At 39.6% G+C, this 22,004-nt stretch overlaps 1 protein-coding gene across 3 annotated transcripts in view; it reads right to left on the minus strand.

Moving 5' to 3' along the window:
* Positions 1-8,917: 8,917 nt before the first annotated feature.
* palm1a (paralemmin 1a) overlaps positions 8,918-22,004 on the minus strand; it is a 61,490-nt gene continuing 48,403 nt past the window's right edge. For 2 of the 3 annotated variants that reach the window (XM_036586023.1, XM_036586022.1), the window contains one exon: positions 8,918-17,824. In XM_036586023.1, the coding sequence (XP_036441916.1) occupies positions 17,259-17,824 (566 nt within the window). In that variant the 3' untranslated portion in view covers positions 8,918-17,258. Of the gene's footprint in view, positions 17,825-20,249; positions 20,382-22,004 lie in introns of all 3 variants that reach the window. The other variant, XM_036586024.1, reaches the window with a different exon arrangement.

Below are 22,004 nucleotides of genomic sequence, written 5' to 3' on the forward strand. Positions count from 1 at the left end.
TAATCAAAATGAATGAAGTTTGAACTATTCTGTGTACATTATTTTGATGTACACAATAAGAGTTGGACTTGGGACCCCAAATGTTGAGGAAATGAACCCGTCTCCTCTTTATCAGTGAACACCCTGCTCTGGCATACTAGCCACCAATCATTACACTTAGTTCTTTGTACGTCGCATAAAATTGTGAAGCAATTGACAGATTATAAAACAATTAAATCACTGATTGAAGTCACATCATACAACCTTTAGAGAGTCTAAGCAGAAAGAAAGATAAAACGCACTATAAAAGACATTATCTCAGGAAAACCTAAACACTATGAAAAAAATAAATCTCTGGAAAAAAAGACTAAATTCCAACGATATATTACCAAATAATGTTGGAATAAATAAATAGAACCGGAAAATCTTGAAAAGATCTTCATAGAAAGCCATAATAACATGTTAGATTCTTCATTATCACCAGTGAACTAGATACAGTCCTTTTCAATGAAACCTCAATATATTCGAGCCTAAATATGGAGTTTATATGTGTAGAAAAATGGAAACTCACCTTGTGTCAGTAACCCAAGCGAGTGAGTCTAGACATTCAGCACTCTTTTTGGGTGCCTTCAGGCTTTTATTGTGCCGAATTCACAGACAAAGTTCAGGCAATATAATCAGCTCCACCCACCACACACAGGCTCACAGTAAAGAGTGTATGAGGCTGATAGATTATAGACGGGGGAAAAAAGCCGCTCAGACAACAGAAACGAAACCTCGTGCATGCACACACACATACGCGCACACACACGCGCACACACAAACACACACACGCGCACACACACCCAAGTTATGATGTGTGTCACATCACAGAGTCTAGAAAAGCAGAGAGACGTTACTCAGACAGCCGAACAGTTAACAACAAGAAAAATGAGTTCTGAGCAGTCACTGAAGGACTCAAGGCCTGTAATATTTCAAAACTGGTGACAACAGGAAAATATAAATGGAGAGTCACTGAAAAAAAAAAAAGTAAAATTTTGAAATTTTATTTTAAAATAATTATTTTTTTAAAACTAAATTAAACAGAAAAAAATGCTCTCAAATTTATCATAGGCACAGTCTGATATATACAACGCCTGTGTTCCACAAAGTTTCATTTCTGCATGTAAAACTGGAGAAAAATTAAGTAGAAAATAAAGAAAATAAATAATATAATTAAGAATAGCATAAAATTAGATGTTGTAATCAATAACCAAATAAGAAGTATTGCCTAACAGAGAATATTAATTCTCTCACAAAGGGTGGGGCTTAGTCTGTCTGCATAGGAGATTCTAGACACTGGGAAGCCCCTGGGTTCACAGAGAGGCCTGTGTGTACCTACTGACCCAGTGAAGAGAGGGGCAAGTTGACCTTGAAAGGTAGAGCAGACTGGTAAAAACCTGTTGAAGCCAGTTTTTAGGAGTGAGCTCAACATGCGACGGCCAAATTGATGGATGAAGAGATGCACCTATTAGAGAATGAGCTAATATCAAAATTTGAGAAGTAGGGTGGGGGGTGTGTGTGGGGGGGGGGTATCACGTTACCACCTGATGCTGAAATAATGAAGAAGCCTTTTTCTCCCTTCCACAAGAACTCAGCGGCTGAAGTCTTTTATTCTACTTTCTTTTATTTTTGGTTGAATATCCTTTTTATTTTTGTTTATTTTATTTTTGATTATTTTTCTAAGTGATTAAGACAATAATTAGAACAAAACCACAGGAAGAATAGTTTAGCTTTTAAAAACCATCATATGTCGGGACTTTGGGCAAGGAAGAAAATAGCTCTTGGTCCCGACACCTGTTTCAGAACAGGCTTTATAAATGCCACAAATCCTGACATCTGCTGGAGGAACTGTGAAACATCAGAAGACGGCTTTCACAGAGATTTGCACTGCTTTTCTTTACAGCTGAGCTGTGAGTGTGGAGGGTGTTTTTGCAGACTGCACTGCTGGAGTTTGACAACTTAAAGAAATTTTCAGTGAAAAGAAAAAAAAACCTCCGAAATGGTAGTAATTGATACCTGAACTGCTCCTGAAATGCATTTTAACTTTCTATCTAAACCATATGATAAGGGTTTGATAAGAGAAGGTCTAAATAAAGTCATAAATCCCTCTTTCATACTTTCATTTCCAGTCACGTAGTTTACTGTAACCACCTATTCATTGGCAGCGGCTCTGGATTCCTTCAGACTTTTCTTACTTCTTATCAACACTCTCGGCACCTTATTATACCTGTACTTCACCTTCACTGACTCAAATAAAACAATATTTTCATCTTAATTTATCAGAAATCCTTCATGTTACCTCTCATTGATCCCATTTTTAAATAAACCCCCTATTTTTTATTTACACATTTCAGTGATGTTCATTTTTTAGAAAAGTTTTGTGAGTAAGCATTAGGGAATTACAGTATTGGCTTAAATGTGTATTGTGTACTGTTTATCAGATTATGCTTATGCTAAGAGGCTTGAGGGCTTTAAAATGTAGACATTTAGAAAAAAAACATGAACCCCTGAATTTTTAATTACATTAGGATTAATACATTTTAATTAACTCATTAGATTTTTTTTTCCCATACTTTTCCCAATCTGTATCTGTATATTTGGATGCCTTTTGTCATTGTTAAAATGGCCATTTCCATCCTTTGCGCAGCTGGCAGTGTAGTGGAAGAGGAGGTGCACCAGCATTTCAAATCCCAGGACTGACTGAGTTACACCCCCACCCCCCATTGCTCCAGGAAGCACTGCTCTGCCTCTAGCAGACTGAACATTGTTAAGCTTTCAAATGACATTTTCCATGGAAAGCTAAGATGTGTATAGTGTATAGGGTTATTAAAAAGTACTTGAATATCATAATTATTAGTAGTAATATTGTCAAAATAGGTCAAAAACGCAACTGCAGGGTTGCCACAGTGTGGTCCATGGGCTAAAGTTGGCCCATCAGGAGTTTTGATTTGGCCCACCAGAAAGGTACTCTAACATCACCCCCTCACCCAATGAGGGAACAACTGTATTTTTTAAGTATTCCAGAAATATAATATAGCTGTAAATGATTTGAAACCCAAATAGCTTCTTAATTTTTATATTGATTTGTCTTTTTGTCTCAGCCACCACCAAGATGGCACTTTGGCCTCCCAAGAGAGAAGGCATGTAGTAGAGATTGGATTCCACCATATTGCTGTGGTCAGTGCAGGATTGGCTACTACAGGCGTTTTTATCTTATAGGACACTCTGTGTGTGTGTGTGTGTGTGTGTGTAGTATGTAAAACCATAGAACTTCCTCTAACCTTACTGTCTTGCTCCAAGCTGTGACACAGCACTTGCCATGGGGGTGTGTACTTAAACATGACTCTGCTCCTCCTAGACCACTTTATCCTTCACCCCTCGGAACTGAGGCATGAAGAACCGACTGATTTGAGTTCAACACAGTCTCCAAGGTAAGACAAAGATAGGCAATCAAGCTAAATTCAGATATGTTGCAGCCACACTGGAATGGAGTGAGGGAGAGAGAGAGAGGGAGGGAGAGAGAGAGGGAGGGAGAGAGAATGAGAAGTCAGGTTGTATAGAGTAGCATCAACATTTCAGATTTGAGCTACAGCTGACCATTAAAATATATGCAAAAGATTTAGCCTATGAAAGTAATCAATGAGTCGGTGTTATTTGGGTGGCGGTTCATTCTCAGCAGTGCAGTGACACTGACATGGTAGTGGGTGTTGTGTTGATACAAGTGATACAAGCCCACTTGCTGATTTCCCAGTTTCTTACATAACTTTAGAAAATATACAATGTTTTTAAAACTGTTTTAAGTAACAAAACATATGATGCCCCTGACAGCTTAGCCTGTTAAATAGAGCCAAATAGGGACCCCATAGGGCCAAAGTTGGAATGCAAGGATGCTTGATTTGGCCCACCAGAAAGTCAACCTAACCCCACCGCCTCACACAATGATGGAACACATATTACTACACATTTTATTTCTTAACTTCTTATTTTGCTTTATATAAATATAAAATGCTTTTTGTAACACAGCATATGGTGTTATATTATTAAAAATCTGAGCCTTGACCATACAATTGAAATTGCAGCGCAAGTCTAACAACATGTTCGAGTGTAACAGCTAATGGGTCACGGACAAGAGGACATCGAGACCACCAGTATGAAGAATGTTTTTCCACCAAGTTTAAAGGTGAAGCTGTGTGTTTTGTATGCAAGGAAACAACTGGAGTATTTAAAGAATACAGTTTCTCGGCAACTGGCAATGTGCAAAAACTTGAAGCTGATGAGTTGCTAGCTAGCTAATTTGTCTCTTTGGCCCTCGGCCAAATATTATATTACACTTTGGCCCCCCAAGACTAAAAGAACTGCTGGCCTAAGAGTAGTCTACCAACCATAAACATCTAGCCAACAGCATCCTGGGGCCAGAAACTGACCACTGATGAACAAGAGGGTGACTAACACAAACTGTGCAGCAACAGAAATGCTATCCTCTCTGACTTCACATCTAAAAGGTGGACCAACAGGGTAGGAGTGGACAATAAGTGTACAGAGAATTGAAAAGCTCCAGCAAACCTGCTACCACATCAGTTTCAATGCAGCGCTGAGAATGATCCACCACTTAAATAATACCTGTTAAGTGGTGGTCCCATGGGGGTCCTGATGAACGGGTTAAAGGGGGGCTAATAAATTATGCAGAGAAACAGTCTGTAATTATAGAACTACAAAGTGCACCTACATGGTAAGTGGAGCTGATACAAAGTAGGTGTACCTAATTCAGTGGCCAGTATTCATATGTGTGATATTAATTAAATCATGAAATTTGGATCTGTACTCAGAAGGTCTATGTGAGGTAGGTATACTCACCTCATTCTTAACGGTGTCCCAGTCAGATAAGAGGATATCACTGTAGTCTGTTCCATCCCAGTGTGCATAGATGTCACCCAGGCTGAGGCCCCTGCCAGCCAGGCATGCCGCTAAATCCTGGCCCACTGGTAGTAGTTTGAGCTGGATGGCTCTGGTAAAGCCCCACCTCCATTCTAGCTGGATGTGCGTGTGTGTTTGTGTGTGTGCATTTCAGAGCATCACCAGTGTGAGTGTGTGGTCCAGGAGGCATTAGCCAAACAGACAAAGCCCAAAGCGACTGTGCTGGGAGCCAAGTGTTGTTATATTCCAACTACAGCTGCTGTGTGTGTGTGTGTGTGTGTGTGTGTGTGTGTGTACATGCATGTGTGAGTTTGGGAGGTGAGTGTGTGTTTGTATGTGTGTGTATATGTGTGTGTGTGTGTGTGTGTGTGTGTGTGTGTGTGTGCTGAGAGCAGGGATATCAGACTGGAATGCTGCTGACCATCAGCAAGCCTTAGACAAAAGCAAAGAATAGCCGACCACCATCCACATAATACAGCCCCACCTCACCCCCATAGGGCCTTTAGCCTCCAACAATGGCAACAAGAACGCTAAGGCCTCTCTTAGACTAGCCCTGAAAAACACTCCTGTTGCAGTGGACGTAGCACCGGGCACGGCCAAAAATGTTACCATGATATATGTTTCCATATCACTGAATGTTGCTTATGATTGAAAATTATTATATGACTCTCCTCAATAATACTTAACAATTTTGAAGAAATAAAAATAGCTTATTCAGATAAAATGTAGTGTGCAGAAGCTGACCTTTCTGTCTTTTTCATTTCCAGTCAAAATGGCCATTAAATACCATAAAAGTTAGTTATTCTTCTGTGTCAGAAGAAGACCAGAAAATTAATAATAAATGATGCAGAGAAAAAGGGACTTTTAACAGCCGTTCACAAATTGGGGCGCGTTCAGCCTCAAAACATTGTGCTCCGCTTTGCTATGCTTTCCAGGTTGAGCGACATGTTTCATTGGAACAATGTAAAATGGTGTGTAATGGGCTTTGAGGTAGCTTTTGATGGATGTGTCAGAGGTGTTACCAAATCAGTAGTGACGTGTATATAAACCCTGCCATATTAAAAAGGCATTTTATTAAAGTTTTTTACAAATGCAGCTACTTGGTGTTTGCATTATTGTGGGGCGACACCGTTAAAAGACGTACTTTAAAGTATTAAACACACATTTACACCCATTTCATCAGGCTCAGAAAATAGAATGGCCTCCTCAGCTGCCGTAGTTGCAACGCTTGGTGTTCAACGCACCACCATTTCCATTTAAATCAACATTTTGCTACGTTTTGTTGGGCTGAACGCAGCCCTGGTACCCGGTAAAAAGTGTCACCATCAGATAATGAGTACTTAAAGCTTTCCTCTTTGAGAGAGAGGAGAAAATCAAGCTCCACTCTTACTTCAGATCTGAAATAATCCACTGTGAGAAGACAACTTCAACACTATAGGTCTAATAGGATGTGTAGCTGTCAAAATGCCTTCACTGAGAAAAGGAAACAGACATTTGCATGAGAACACCAAAACTGGGATTTGGGATCTGAGATGTGGAGGAAGGTTTAATGAACTGATGATTCTAAAGTGAGAAGCAGAAAATGCAAACAACTTCTAAGACTGTACTGAGTCTCCTGAAAAGAACAGAAACTGCGATAAAGTCAAAATGTGGACACACTAAATACTGACAAAAACATATTTAGTTTTTGAAACTTCTATGTAATTTTCTGTTCCTTTTTTTCCCTGATGCTCAAAACTGAATAACTGAATGACCATTTAGAATGGAAATGAAATAATCTAAGGGCTCTCTGACTTTTGCTTTTTTGTTGTTTTGTTTTATGTAAAATACAACTAAACATATCAGAGTAGCTAGCTGGCCAACTCTAACAAACTGAGAGACTGAGTGAATACATAGCCTTATCTCTCCTCATTTAGCTACTAAACTCACATTATTAACCCAAAGCATTTTACGCTTTTTTCATGTCTGTGTTGCACAGATACTTTACATTTATCAATCGTGCAAAAAGCACCACGGTTAAACTGTTAAATAGACAGTGAGGTAACATTAGCAAACTAGACTAGCACTTTCTCATCAAGAAAGTGGACACATTAAGCTGCAGTTTTGAATGCTATGCTAAAGTGGCTATTGGGCAACTTGCTAACTGCCTGCATTGCTGGTGATGAGCGCTGCTACAGGTGAGGGGTGTTTAAAAGGCACAAGAGGTGTTTTATATATATATATCTTTGAATTTTAACAAGTCTTGTGAGATTCTACTTTGGAATAAGGACTAGGGTCAGGGAGGGTCACCAGCCATTGACCGGTACATAGTGAACCCGAGTAGCAACTACTGAAAATTAAAGCCTTTGCTGCTAAGATCTGATTGAGGAACAGTACAATCACAGCATAACCATTTGTCAAAAATATATCAACCACATATTATAGATATGAAAAAATGACTGACTTTAAGTGATTAAATTCCTTTCACAAAGCTAACTTACAGTTTTATCTCCCGGGCCTAAGTGGAAGGGAGTGTGCTCTGATCTGATATTCAGAGTCCTCTAATTATATTCGACTGTGAGTTGTACACCAATGTAAGTGTTCAGCCTTAAAGACAAGAATGTATTTCCCTACAATATTACCACCGCTGGGGAGGGCATGTGAGTGGCAGTGAACACAATTCCTTTTCAGTATTAATGCTAGAAAGGCCAGAATTCCATAATTGCTAGAAAGGCCACAGAGGTCATTTTCACTGTGTGATCATTGTATTGTTGGGAACGTCATAAGAAATATCTGGATGACAGATTTTAATTCTGAGTTTCGAAATAAATGACATTTAATGCACATCACCACCAATACAAGCGGTCAGCAAGATGCCCATTAGCCTCTCCACTTTATCTAATGGAGAGGAACAAAGAGTCAGCAGAGCCGAAACACAGTCTAATGTGTACAGTCAAACTGACCACTCAGAACTTTGTTTTTTAATATATTTTTAACATCAATCTCTTAACAATATTATACTAAAATGTACATTGTGCATTGCATTAAAACACACATTATGCATAAAGTATACATATATACAGTCAGGGAACAGCAGATACTGGGGGTTTAATTTATAGCAAAATTTCAAAGCTGTTAAAATGATCCTAATGGCCTTTCTAGTGTTATTGGGCAGATATTCTACATTTGTCTATATATTTGTATTTGAGGTCTATAACATTTGTGTTGTTTTATGCACCAAAACCAAAAACCATAAAATATCGCTGTTGTTATCTCTAATATCTAAATGTTAACTTTACAGAAGAAGGAAAAAACATACTTTAGTTTTAATGTAAGTTTCAGAGTAATTTTGGACCATTTTTTTATCCATTCATTATGAAATGTACAAACTATATACGTGCATCAAACAGGCATTTTCATATTATGACAAAATCTGAAAAATGACAAAAATGGCGATTTGTAAATGACCTCAGTTATGATTGGCAGCCATAAACTGTGCTTTGCTCAAAAACAGGCTGTTGTAGCCTGTCTGCAGTAACAACACACCTTATCACTTAAATGTAAATGAGTGGGCTAAACTGCTGAGGGCAGTTTCAGTTGTGGTTTTGATGTCACAATTATTCTCTGCTGTTACTGTGTTTCTATCCGGTGTCAACCAGAGGAGGATGGGTTTCCCTTATGAGTCTTGGTTCCTCTCCAGAGTTCTTCCTTTTGTTCTTAGGGAGCTTTTCCTTGCCACTATCGCTCATAGGGGCTTGAGCTTGCATTTTTCTGTAAAGCTGCTTTGTAACAACACCTGTTGTAAAAAGTGTTACATAAATAAACTTTGACATGAAACTTTTGACTTGACAGTCATGACAGGTGATGGGCTGGTTCTGCAGTTTAGGTTTCATATATGAACAGGGACATTTTGAAACATTAACAGTGCTTGCTTAGTACATTAAACGGACATGATATAGGCCCTTTAAAAGAGCGAAAAATAAGACAGGACACAGTCGACGACTTTCTTAAAGCACATCACATTTTAATATCTCATTTCAAACTCATTCTACAGCACTTTCAAGTCGGTAAGAAAGCAGACCTTCACAACTGACAAAGCGCAGAGCAGTGGCAGTGGGAGCACACACACACACACACACACACACGCACACACGCACACACGCACACACACACACACACACACACGCACACACACACACACAAGCACACACAAGCACACACACCCCAGGCAAACAGCTAAGAGAGGCCCATCCTTCAAGGAGGAAATAGAGGAAGTGACCTTGTTGACACTCTCAGGACGTCCAACTCCTTCACTGATCATGCTCCTAGACACTATGATCAATACACCGATCTCACTGACATTACAGAAGGTAAGGGAGGCTTCGACTACAGGGAGGAGGACACATCACCCAACATGGATATGGATATGTAGATATATGATGGCTATAGCTATAAAAAGCATGCACATTTACAAAGAGTAGTGCCTGGCCAGAGGCGGCCAGGCTACAAGGCATTCGGGGCTGTGGAACACGTCGGAACTGGAATGTTAGTACTGACAAACAGTAGGGGGCGGTGCTGAGCAGAAATCTGAGGTAACTGTAATGCTCACAGTGCTGTGCGAGTCAGGGCGATGGTAGAGGAAGCCCAGAATCACCGCTCTGGGGTCAGTTTTTGCTCTTCTGCCATTATGGTTGGGGTTTAAAGCGATGGTGTGGTGAAAAATAAAATTTACACAACCTTCCCCATCTTAAATGTAGTCATGTTTGATGTCCGAAATCGACTAGTGGTCAACTTGGTTGTAAAGAAATGGGAATTGGTCATAAAAGTTAATGCTTACCCCAAATGTTGTTTGTCATCCTAGAAATGTTTAGTGTCTAAAGTTACCTTCTTTAGTTTTGTACTGGAGCTTTGAGGCTAAGGTTGCTGACAATTAATGGAAGCTAATTACCACTGTGCAAAATGCAGGCCTAAATCATCACATGCTTTCTTAAACCACGTTGAGCTGCTAAATAACATCAAATGGTACTTGCTTAAGCTGGGTGTACAGTTCACGATTTTTAGCCTGATTTGAAAACCGATTTGCCTTTTCCAAAAATATTTTACAATTAGGTCAGGATCTCGATCGAAAGCAACTGAAGACGCAGATGATACGGTAGCATGAAAGCGAAACAAGTCAAACTTCAACCTTCGAGCTAGCTCCCGAGTGATCAAAGGCCTTCTTGATATTTTTAAATATGGCTGATTTTTATGACTAAAATGTTCAGGACTTGTAGCTTGAGATGTTCAGTAACAACTGAACAATGGCCGAGTGACAGAGATGGAGGAGCTGCGTGTTGAACTTTGGCAAATGCATCAGTGCCTATATAACATTCCTAACATAACTTAGTTAGAATATAACTTCAAGGCACTCACTCTTTCTGCAAAAAAGAATGATATCCACGTTTCTCCAAACCGTTTAGCGTTTTGCTACGCTTCATCTGTTTGCATAAAAGTACAAAAAAGTCTGGTCCAGTTTCAGCTTTGTTTATTATGAGTGCTTATTTGTAGCTCAAACTGCTGTTGTATGACTGTCAACATTGCTTATATTAGTAATTGGGTAATCTAGCTATTATTTTGGTGATTAGTCAAGTAATCATACATGCAATTTATAACAGCAAACATTTAATTTAACTTTATGTACATGAAATTTGTAACTGCAAACATAACTGAATTCCTGCTGGTGTGGGTTTCCTCCCTTTCAGCAATTTGAGTGCTGACAGCGCTATTTTGTGCAAAATGTTCAAACTGCTACACATGGCTTTACAATGACCTGCAGATACCATAGAATATCATTCTAATTGCAAAGTAAGCACTAAGCTGATTCATTGAACATCTGAATTCTAGTGTAAAATTTGTTAGCATTTTACAAGTCGTGTATTGCACAGCCAGCTTTGCATGCTTTCAAGTACAGCTAAAACTGGGTAGTTTGCACAAAGCTACTTAAGCAATTCTAACTGGTGCCTATAAGCTTCCATTACTTGGCCATTACTAGCTCCAGTTCAAAATACAAAAGTAAACTCTGGACATCAAAAACGTCTTAGCTAAACCTATGGAGCCAATGTAGCGCCAAAACATAAATAAATGCCATATACAGGGGTTCCCAATCCTGGTCCTAGAGATTTACCACCCTGCCGAGTTTAGCTCCAACCTTGATCTAACACACCTGATCCAGGTAATGAAGGCCTTGAGGGGCATATGAATATTAGAGCTAGAGTGTTTTAGATCTGAGCTGTCCAGGGTGGTAGATCTCCAGGACCAGGATTGGGCACTCCTGCCCTGCTCACGTAGCAAGGTTTACAAGTACAATACGTGACGATCAAACAAACACAATGTGCTTTGCAAATACACAACAAGTACAGAGCTGTTTTTAATACATCACACTTAACATACAGGTACTACATGTGTTACAAATGCAAACTATGTTACCAAAGAAACAGAAGTGGATCCATAGCGACACCTACTGTCTAACTGTCTAGGAAAGGTTTGTAGAACTGGTATTTGCTTGTGAAATATGACAGCGATCAATTTGAAAGCCATCCTTTATTGTTTTTTTTTCCTGTTTGTTAAATGTGATGTATTAGAAAAAAAAATTCTGTACATGTTTTAAAGTCACTCAAGTGTATTTGCAAAGCACACAGTGAGGGATCGTCACACTTTGTATTCGTAAACCACGCTGTGTGTTTTAGTTGGGCATTTACAAAACACGTTCTATGTTTTGGCTCTAAATTAGCGCCGTACTACTCGACTACATTTCGGGTCAGGAAAGCTGTGTACAGTTGACTTTTTGTCGAGCTATCGCTTTGAGGCCGGAGGGAAGGGGGAGCTACTTCAAGACTAGGCCTTTCACATACAGCTCCACCGACACTGCATCACACCCATGAAAAACCTCGCGAATGGGACAGGAGGTCTCGTGGTTCGTATGGACACACAAGGGGTTTCCACTAGCTCTGTCCACCTTTGGCTCTCTGTCAGAACTATTCTAGCCACAAGGCACACGCCAAAGATTCCCCACGGAAATCTTCCCAGAATAAGTGCAGTTATACAGACACGATTACCGCTAATGCCGTTGTGTTCTGAAAGGAATGCACACATGCTCTCTCACACACACATACACACACTCGCACGGACACACACCAACACGCTCACGCAACTACCAAGCTGTCCCGAACACATTACCTCCAGACGAGGGTGGTGGCGCCACTGAAAAAGCACAATGCAAATTTCATACTCCTAAATAAAAACAGGTTAGCTGATAACGTGGTTCACTATCTGCTTACAAAGAATAAATGAATTAAATGAAGTAAATAATTAGCAAAATAAGAGTTTGAACTTTGTTGTTAGCACACATGCTCAAAGTATAAATGCATACATGAGATGTTTTCAGGGCAAATCTGATACACTGGAATAGTAAGCGATGCTGTTTGTAGCTACTGCGAGGCTGGGCTGGCTGTAAGACTGCGATTTGGAAAGACCTGCTGCATGACAGTTTGGATAGATTTAGCACCACGAGAACCTTCAGCGCCGTCTTTGTAATACATGAATAAGTGTTACAGAGCACATTTTGCAAAGCAATTTTCACCGTTTTCTACCGTTCAAAAGTTTGGAATCACTTGTAATATTAACATATTCACCAAAAGGTTTTTTTCAGATGTTTTATTACATTTTTCAAGAATTTATTTAACAATAAATACTGTAATGATCTGTTTACAAAGTCATTTTATTAATTTTTTGTCAAGTTATCTGCCTTGAGGTTTGATCACCACTTTTGCAGTATGATGAATTCTTGCTATTCGTTTTTATTATAACTTAATTCCTGATGTTATTGTCTCTGTCATTTTAGAATTTTTCTTCGTTCTTCATTCTAGACACATCAAAAATGTCTTCATTATTATTTACAGCTTCCTAGCGTCATGCTAAATATCTAAAAGCTGTAAAGTGGCACAGGACTAACTAGAATCATCCACAGTCATTTGTGTAACGTTCCACCAGATTAGTTGAAACTCACATAGTAAAACAATATTTAATAAAACAAATTTCAGACCTTAGATATTTACAAGAATTAAGTTCTATTCTAACCCAAGACATTAATTGAAACAGTAATAAGGTAAATATTCATTCAAAATCATCATTTAGAAAGTCCCAAATCCTGACCCCTTAATTTTAACTTGAGAAAATGATACTGTATGATGATACTGATGTATTTTCTCAATGTTGTTTTTTAGTGAAACTGAAAGATTTCCGAAAAGATGTCCCAAAGTCTGAAAATCAGTCAGAATGTTCAGCAATTTAGCAGTTTTTGCATTTTAATGAAAAATATTATGATTTTATGTGTGTACAACCGTTCAAAGCCATGTTTGCTAGTCAAGGACTGGCTCCCCCCAGTATTAGCCAAAACTGTCACTACTACTGAAACATTTGGTAAAGTTTCAGTAGTGTTGATTGTTTTGGTAGTGTCAAAGTGGAACGTTAAAGCATTTGTTTCAGTAAAATAAACTTAATTAAGGTACAGAAACACTGAAAGCAAAAGGCTTTTAGACTAAAGAACTGTGTTTTCAACTATTTAAACCAATTTGACTTTAAACCAATTTGGTACAACGATCTTTACACAGTTATCTGGAACCAATTTAGTTTTACATTATTGAAAAGACTGATTCCAAACTTTTGAATGGTAGCGTTCACCAATTTTTAAAAACAAAATCAACATTTTTGCTTCTGTGTACTACTTTTGGCATGCAGATTTTTTTGTGTGCTATCATATGCACCTACCAGACCTAAACTACATGATGATGAAACAGTAAAAGCTGGTAGAATTGCCTGTTGATAATTCTGCGACACTGCATAATTAGTTCTGAGCGGTTTCCAAACCATTCAAAAGCATGTATCAATATTGCAGAACACTATCCAAGAGGGGCTGCTGAACAGACTGGATGAACGCTTGCTGATGCGGACTTGCGTACATGATGGTTCTTGCATAGTTTTGGCTCCAGCAAATCGTTAACTTCTCGCTGCGGATGGCTCTGCCTGAGAGGAGACCGAAGGCAGTGTAAATTGGCATGGCATGCCGATCTGGACTCGCCTCCCTTTATAACCAGCTTTCTACCTCAGGCTGTTTAAATACTCGAAATCCAGAAAATACATAGACAAGTACTTCAAGGGCCGTTCACATAAAAAGGGCTAAGATTTCACCGGTGGGTACAGGTGCTAAGGAAACGGACTGAGAAAAAATACTGAACACCAAGAAATCAAGACTGTCAGGAAGAGAATCATATCATTGCCTCAGTCCGACTTTTCAATATGAAAGACCACTCTCTTTAATACTAGTGATGCTCCTTAACTACGTCTCTGAATAAGAATGTAAAGACAAAGAATGCAGAATTTACCATTGTGAGGGAGAAAAGCAGGCATGACAATGTGTGTGAGTGAATGTGGGAGGGGTTGATAAAAGTGAAGAGGTGCAGTGCCACTAAAGCAGGTTTCTTTTGCAGTAGGCCTGGGCGATAATGGGCCTGGGCGTGCTGGGAAAGAGAGCATTAGAGGACTGATTTCATCTTAAACAGCATTAAAGATGTTTATCTCAGGTCCAACTGCACAGATACCTCAGCTGCTGGTTTGAGCTAGAGAACTAGGGAAGCTGGGCAGTTGGAACAAAATCCTGTGAAGGGTTTTTATTCTCCGAACCTGAATTAGCCACCTGGTTTTATTCACGTTTACTGTTAAAACAATAGATTACTATGGGGCATTAATTAGTCGTGGTAGAGTCAATTTTCCACTGCTTTTGATGGGGATCTATAACTAAATTCCAGCGCACCTCCACTATGATGGAAAACATCTTATTCCTATATGTAAAGCACATGGATGTGGCTTTGGAATGTGCTCATTTTGAGCATGTGTTGAGTCTGTTTCTCCAGCAGGGGGAGGCACTACTCACACATAAGTCACCCTGAACCCACACCAGAAGGAGCACACAAATGCCTGTGTTCACAGACCTTATAAAGGAGACAGGTCACTGGTTGAAAAATGAATGGGACAGCTCGTAACGGTCAACACAGCATGTTTACAGGTCAAGTCCCACTCCCCCCCCACCCCTGCTGTGGAGAAGTCCAGTAGCCTGAACAACCCTATAAAAACATGTTTTTGTGTATTATTTGAGTCAATCACTACAAATTATTTATGTTATTATTGTCAGATTTTACCAAAAATTTCAGTTATTGAAATGTTAATGAGGCTTTTATTTATGGATCTATATGTTTCTCCCCATTAAAAGAGATAGGAGCCCCGTCTTGGATGATTGGAAATAACTGCTCGGAGGCATTGCCAAGACTGAGTGAACAGACTCTCCTATAAGGACTTAGCCATGTTTGCAGCAAGGCTGTCAAGTATCAGAAATTTTGCAGTTGATCCTAATTCCAAGTGACAGAAAGAGTTGAAGGAGTCGATTCCACACAATGATATTGATTCCTAAAAAAACATGACATAAAGAAGGACATCTGGTAAATACAAAGCGTACCGTATTAATTATATCTGACCACTGCAAGGAAATTTGGAATGCTAATTGGACTGGACTTATGGACGCTGGTTGTTCCTGATTCTCCTCCGTCAACTTCTTCAGATGGGTACATGTTTTGACACAGGCAAGGCTGTTTGATTGTAAATCAATACTTTCATTACAAATTTTACATTTTACTTTGTTTTCTAATTTGTCTAAATTAAAGCTGGACTGTCAGTTTAATCTGTAGAAGGATGTATTTTCATACAGAGACAGCGGAAATTTCACACCCTGTGTGCTCACAATAGTGGGCAAACTTTGACGTCACTGTATGGAATCGAATCCAAAGCCTGGAATGGAATTCTGTTTGGGATTTCAACCCTAGTTTGCACTAACAATTTGATGAAAGCTAAAACAGAAGTTTTACTCAGTTATACTTCATTAAATAGGTTAATTAAAAAAAAGAGATAAAATCAGAATGGCAAGCAGGTCTAATGCTGCTGAAAATATACTGGGATATGAGCACATGAATGTGATTCAGTGCTGGATAGAAACACACTGAACAAAACACCCAAAATAACATCCTGTTTTTGATATCAGAAACAAAAAGATTTTTTTTTCCAGGCTGTCCATTTTGTTTCTGAACAAAACACTTCAACCACCACTCGAATACCATCATGTTGGACTTAAGACCACCGAAATCATAAAAAGGAGCTTTAGAAGAAGACCTGAAGGCAGCCTAAGCTCTAGTGTAGTGCATGTATGTGTGTTTATGTGGTGATATAATCAAAAACCGTTAATTGTTAACCAAGAAATACTGTGCTAATTATTTTAGATATCGCCCAGGCCTATTTTGCGGTACCACTGATGTACAATTTTTTTCTGCCAATGCCTGAGACAGATCGATCAGAAGTGGTTCACTATTTCACACAGCAGCACCATCACAATCACACACACACACAGACACACACACACACGTATACGCTGCACTGCAAATCTGAACTCAGTAGACCTATAAACTTCCCTAGCATTGACATTCCATTGCATGTACTACTCCAAGTTTCAGTGTGGCATATAGAACTGGAATCCCACATTACTTTTAGTCCAATAGCAGGAAAATGTCTTTTCTCACAGCTTGATCAGTACAATTTTTGAGATGATCCCTCTTTCCCCCCCCACTGTTCTCTTTTTGGAGAAAGATAAAATGCATTAGCAGGGCCAGAGAGCACTTCATGCTTCTGCCAAAAAAAAGAAAAAAAAAGAAAAATAGGGAGGTTGAGAAAGTAATGTAAAATAAAATAAATATATATTAAAAATAAATGACTCATATATATTATAGTTACAGAGATACAGGAGTCCTTCATATGGAAAGGTAAGACTACAAAAATCCATGACTGCGTATAAGAGGTGAAAGCTGGAAAAGGGTTTGTCGAGCGATGCGTGGTAAACTTTAAGCTAGAGAGTGAAAAAAAAGAAAGAAACAGAAAAAAAATTCACTTCATCTGCAAAATCTCTTTGTGGAAAGTGTGGTAACAAGTGCCACTCGTTTGAGAGCATTCATCTCAGTCACAACAAAACCAAAACAGAGAAGAAGATGGAGGAGGGTAAAAGATACGAAAGGGAAAAATAGAAATAAAAAAAAAAAGAAATTATAAAACAGGTACAAATGAAGTAAGAAAACAAGAGCTTCCTATCAAAAGATACAAGGTGTTTTCTCTCCTCTCGTTTTGCGTCGGTGTTGGTTCGTCTGCGCGGCGTCACGGTGCACCATTCTGAGCGTCAAGTTCCAGTTCCCTCCGTAAGGGAGTGTGCCCTGGGCTCACATGATGGAGCAGCATTTGCACGGCTGCTTCTCCTTGCTTTTGATCTCAGCCTTCCCGGCCTCCGGCTCTCCGGCTTCTCCTGAGGCCTCCTGGGCTTTGTCCGGCTCAGCCGGGCCCCCGTTGGGGGGAGCCTCCTGCTCCTCCTTGGCCTCGCTGGGAGCGCTCTTATTTTCGCCATCCTCAATGACCACCAGCTCGGCCTTGACGGTGGTGCTCTCCAGCCCCAGCACTTTCTTCGTCTCGTCCTCATCCTCCACGTTCTGGTAGCCCATGAACACCATGGTGACCGGGTTCTCCGCGCTGGCCTCGTTCACCTCCGCTTGTGGGGCAGCTGCCGCCGGCTTGGCTTCCACACCTGTGATCTCCTTAATGGCCGTGGGACCGCCCCCTGCTGGCTCCGCCTCTGTCTTGGCCTTCTCTTCTTCCTCGGCCTCGCGCTTTGGTGTGGCCTTGCTGCTGCCTTCGCTCATGGTGATCTCATCGGCCTTGTGGATCAGCTCCTCCACTTCGGATGAGCTGAGCTGGTGTACGCCGTTGGCCACCGCGCCCACCTCATGCACCACTGTGAAAAGACAGCAGAACGGAGCAGAGAGAATTATGAAAGGCAGACCGGATCTTTGGTAAAAACTTATTCATACCCTTCACTGTAAGGCTGTCATAATAGTGATTAATATTCACCGCTCTATAGTCAGATTTGCAAAGTATCCAATCGCAATCACTCATTACAGCAAAGAATTAATGGTACTTTGAGAATAATTACATTATAGTCATTTTATTTTACTCTCGAATTTTACTCCACGTTTACTTAGCCAGCTAACTCATTCAGTTAAACTGCTATTTTTAGTATTTGATTTGTTTAGAACAAGCAGTCCAGCTTTTATTTACCGAAAAGCCATTGCCTATATGGACTGTTGCAACTGACTGTTAGCAAGCTAAGATAGCTAATGTAAGCTAACATTCAAGTAAGCTAATAGATTAGCTTAGTTAGTCAGAAAGTGAAACTTTAAGCATTGGACCTTCTTTCTGCAAAGCAAGGTTTTACTCTAAATTCAATCAAATAATTATCTTTATTAAATGTTTTACTCAAATGGATTATCACCACAGTACATGTGCTCTTACTTAACTGTGATTTCCAGTAGTCGAATCTCAAGAGCTGAGGCGGCTCAACTAAGTGATGCTAAACTGAGGTTGTACCTTTACGAGAAGCTGTTATGTGGGTCAGTATGATGATTGTAAAGTAAAATGCATTCTCAAAACACCCCACAGAAATTTGAGCAATAGGATTCTCCATGATGTATCTTGGTAAATCAAGCCAAGTTCTAAAGTTCTGCCAATGGTTAGGCCTTCAGGAGCTGAACTGAAGGACTTACATGTAAGATTAACTAACATAACTAGATGACACTTCTCTAGGCCTTCTGGAAGTCCTACATATGTCACTGTAAACACAAACGGTAGTCTAACCTGGCTTCAGTCAGTTGTTAGAAATGGAGTGGCAGCTCTATGCCAGAGCTTTTTACTAAGTCACAGTAAAACTGCTACATACACAAGATAAAATATATGTATTAATGTCTGTGACAAGCTTCATCTAAGCTTCAAATATCTGGGTTTAATGGAGAACGGCTAAAAACTTTATTACACACTAGTGTTAACTATTATATTATTAGAAAAAACATAGAGGTGCTGATAGAAAAGTATGGCCCAAAATGAAGACCTGGCTCTAGTAGTCAAGATTTGCCCAAAGGGGAACAGGGACATTACTATTCTACGGAGTAGAATGTTGTCATGAATATATTCCTTGTTAAAATAAATAAAATGCAGACATTTTGGCACAGTAGCCCAGCGTCACCTAAACATTCTTATCTTTGAGAGTACAACAAATGTCATCACACCTTTGTGTGAAATAACAGTCAAATCTAAACATCTGTCCAATGCATTTTTTATTTATTTGCCCATACAGATGTGATTATGGTATCATGTTATAATTAAATATCTCAAAAGATCCACAGCTTAACAACAGTGTCAGTCATGAAAACCTACTTTCTGATGTACATATCATGTCTTTTAACAGATTTTAGGATAACAGATGGAATCAAAATGTCTTAAAATTGACGACAGCCTTATGGTAAAGCGAATGAACAAAGTAATAAACTGTCACCAGTAGAAGACGACAATTGTGAGGGTGAGAGAAAAGTCCACTTCACTTGCTGGAAGTGGACATTTGGCTGTCCAAGGGTGAGCCAGAGCCTGTGGCAAGCTTAGCATACAGAGCAAAGGGGCTAGGCAGGGTGGACACATGTAAGGGTTAGAAATAGTGTTAGCTTTAGCAACCAGCAGCATTAGCATGGTGAAGGGTACTCGCACTTGATTTGGTTTTGTGTAAAGGGTTTTTAAGACACTGTCTTAAAAACGTGAACCTTAACTCTACATGAACTCAAGCGAAACGTTTTCCCTTGGGAAACAAGAAACTGACAAATCATGTCTGAGGTAGCTGCAAGTACACAGCACTAAAATCCAAAGGGTGTGGAGGGCAGGGTAGCTCCAAGCTGGGTGGAGGTGCAAATCATGTCTACAAACTATAGCCATAAAATTCAGTACAACTGGCAAATGATAATGCTGTAAAAAGCACACAAAAATGAATGATTTGGTGTTTAAACATGATGGGAGAAATTTTTGGGAAATTAGAATGACAACAACGGAAAATCTCAAGAGCGGCAGTGGCTCAGCTAAGCCATGCTAAACTGAAGTCGTACCTTTACGAGAAGCTGTTGTTATGTGGGTCAGTTCGACCATTTCTCATTATTGTACTGGGCCAATATTCTGCCTTTACGCAAAGCTTGATTCCACTAAGCAAACGATTCCTCCTTAAGTTCTCTGTACTATTTCTTCCAAATGTAACCTTTAAGATGTGAGAAGGAACATCTTGCACTTCTCGTAAAGTAGCCTTGTAACTAAAGCAGCCTGTCATTAAGCCCTCCTGTACCAGTCACCTTTCTGTTCATCCTCATACACTTTGACCCCCTGTTGAGAAAGGTCTTTAGGGAGTAGTGTGCTGGTGGACAAGACCTTGGTCTCGCCCGTGGCCAGGTCCTTCTCAACTGTGATCTCTACGGAGTACATCGCTGGGCAGCCAACGAGAGATGAGATTAGCATCCTGCAAAGGGGCGCTCTCATTCTCACAAAACCAGACAGTCAGTCACTCAGCCTAGAAACGTTTTCCCAAATATATCACTGTATCATCAGATCATACTGCATTAATACGATTAATTAACCTAAGCTGCCTGAGTACTGGTAGTCTATGTTAAAAGGAACTTTACATAGTATTTCTACCCATGTGGCAACAGCAGTCAGAAACCCTCAGGGCCTTTTAGGAGCTAATGATTTCTGAGATCTACAAAATTGCACATCTGTAATTTTTAGTGTATTCATTTTATTTACATACCCAAATGCATACGAACATTTAATAGTATAATCGTGCATGTAATGTCCTTATTTCAGATTTGAATGGATACATAAGGGACAAAGCCGCGAAATGCCCAACAGAAAACTGACCAATGAGGTATTTTTTTTCCATGGTATTTAGGTAGATACATCCAAGCAAGTTCTCCCACTGGTTAGGACTTCAGGTGCTGGACTGAAGGCCTCACACATTAAACCGCTAACATAATAGGCTCTTCTCCCACTTGTGTATTTGATGCAGCAGAAGTTGTCATAGTCGGGAAAACCACAGTGGTGCCATTTACAAACAAGAATGTAGACAAAGTCCTTCTTTGTAATGTCTCTGGTGTGGAGGACTCACTCATTTTTATGACCTTATTAAGATATTTATCCAAGGTGTTCTATGTTTGGTGAAGCGGCTTTCATTTGACTATGAACGTAGGTTAAGGATATCATGTGAAGTTTCCCAATAAGGCTAAATGAGCTAAAGTTAGCTTGTAATGTATATTAGAATATAGTTAACGTTATGCAGACTGGGAGTGAAGTTAATCTAGTCAGGTATGTCTGATCGCCTTTAGGTAGTATTATGTGATTTAACATTTGTACATTTTCCTCTGTCTTATTTTATCGTTGTTTTGTACCGTGTCCATAGTTGTAAATGCCCAGGTCAGTGTTCCTGTATAAGCCAACAAACATGACCGTGTTTAATTACTTCAGTAATATCACTAATGCTTACGTTTACTGTGGAAAAGCATCAAAACATACTGATCAACACAATCATTACACACAAAAACCTGTAGCCGCAGGTTCACTGGCTTATGATAGTTAACCTAATTTTATCTAACTAAGGTAACACCATAGTTTTTAATTTGTGCATAAAATAAAAGTGACCCGTTCACAGACGGATTTGAACCTTCTTTAACTCTGTACCGCTCGCCGAACCAGTGCCGCAGCAACAGACGTCAGTAACCTACTTTTAATGTTGATCTCGTCAAGCTTGCTTCTCTCTGAAAATAAAAAATGCCACTAATTGATCGTCTTTCATGGGAAAATTAGGTAAATACCTTGATAAGGAGGTAAAAACGTGAGTCCTCTTAATCAGAGACATTATAAGAGGGCTTTGTCTACATTCTCATTTGTAAACGACGCCACTGATGTAATGTTTTTCCTACTTTGACAACTTCCACTGCATACAATATGTACGTGTAAAAATGGTCTATCAGGACAGAACAGTGAAATCGATCAATCTCATTTTGATTTTTAATGGGTGGGGCCAATTTTGTGAGAAAAAAGGCCACTGTAGGCCA

The sequence above is a fragment of the Colossoma macropomum genome, unplaced genomic scaffold, assembly GCF_904425465.1.
Source record: "Colossoma macropomum unplaced genomic scaffold, Colossoma_macropomum, whole genome shotgun sequence".
Classification (NCBI taxonomy): Eukaryota; Metazoa; Chordata; class Actinopteri; order Characiformes; family Serrasalmidae; genus Colossoma; species Colossoma macropomum.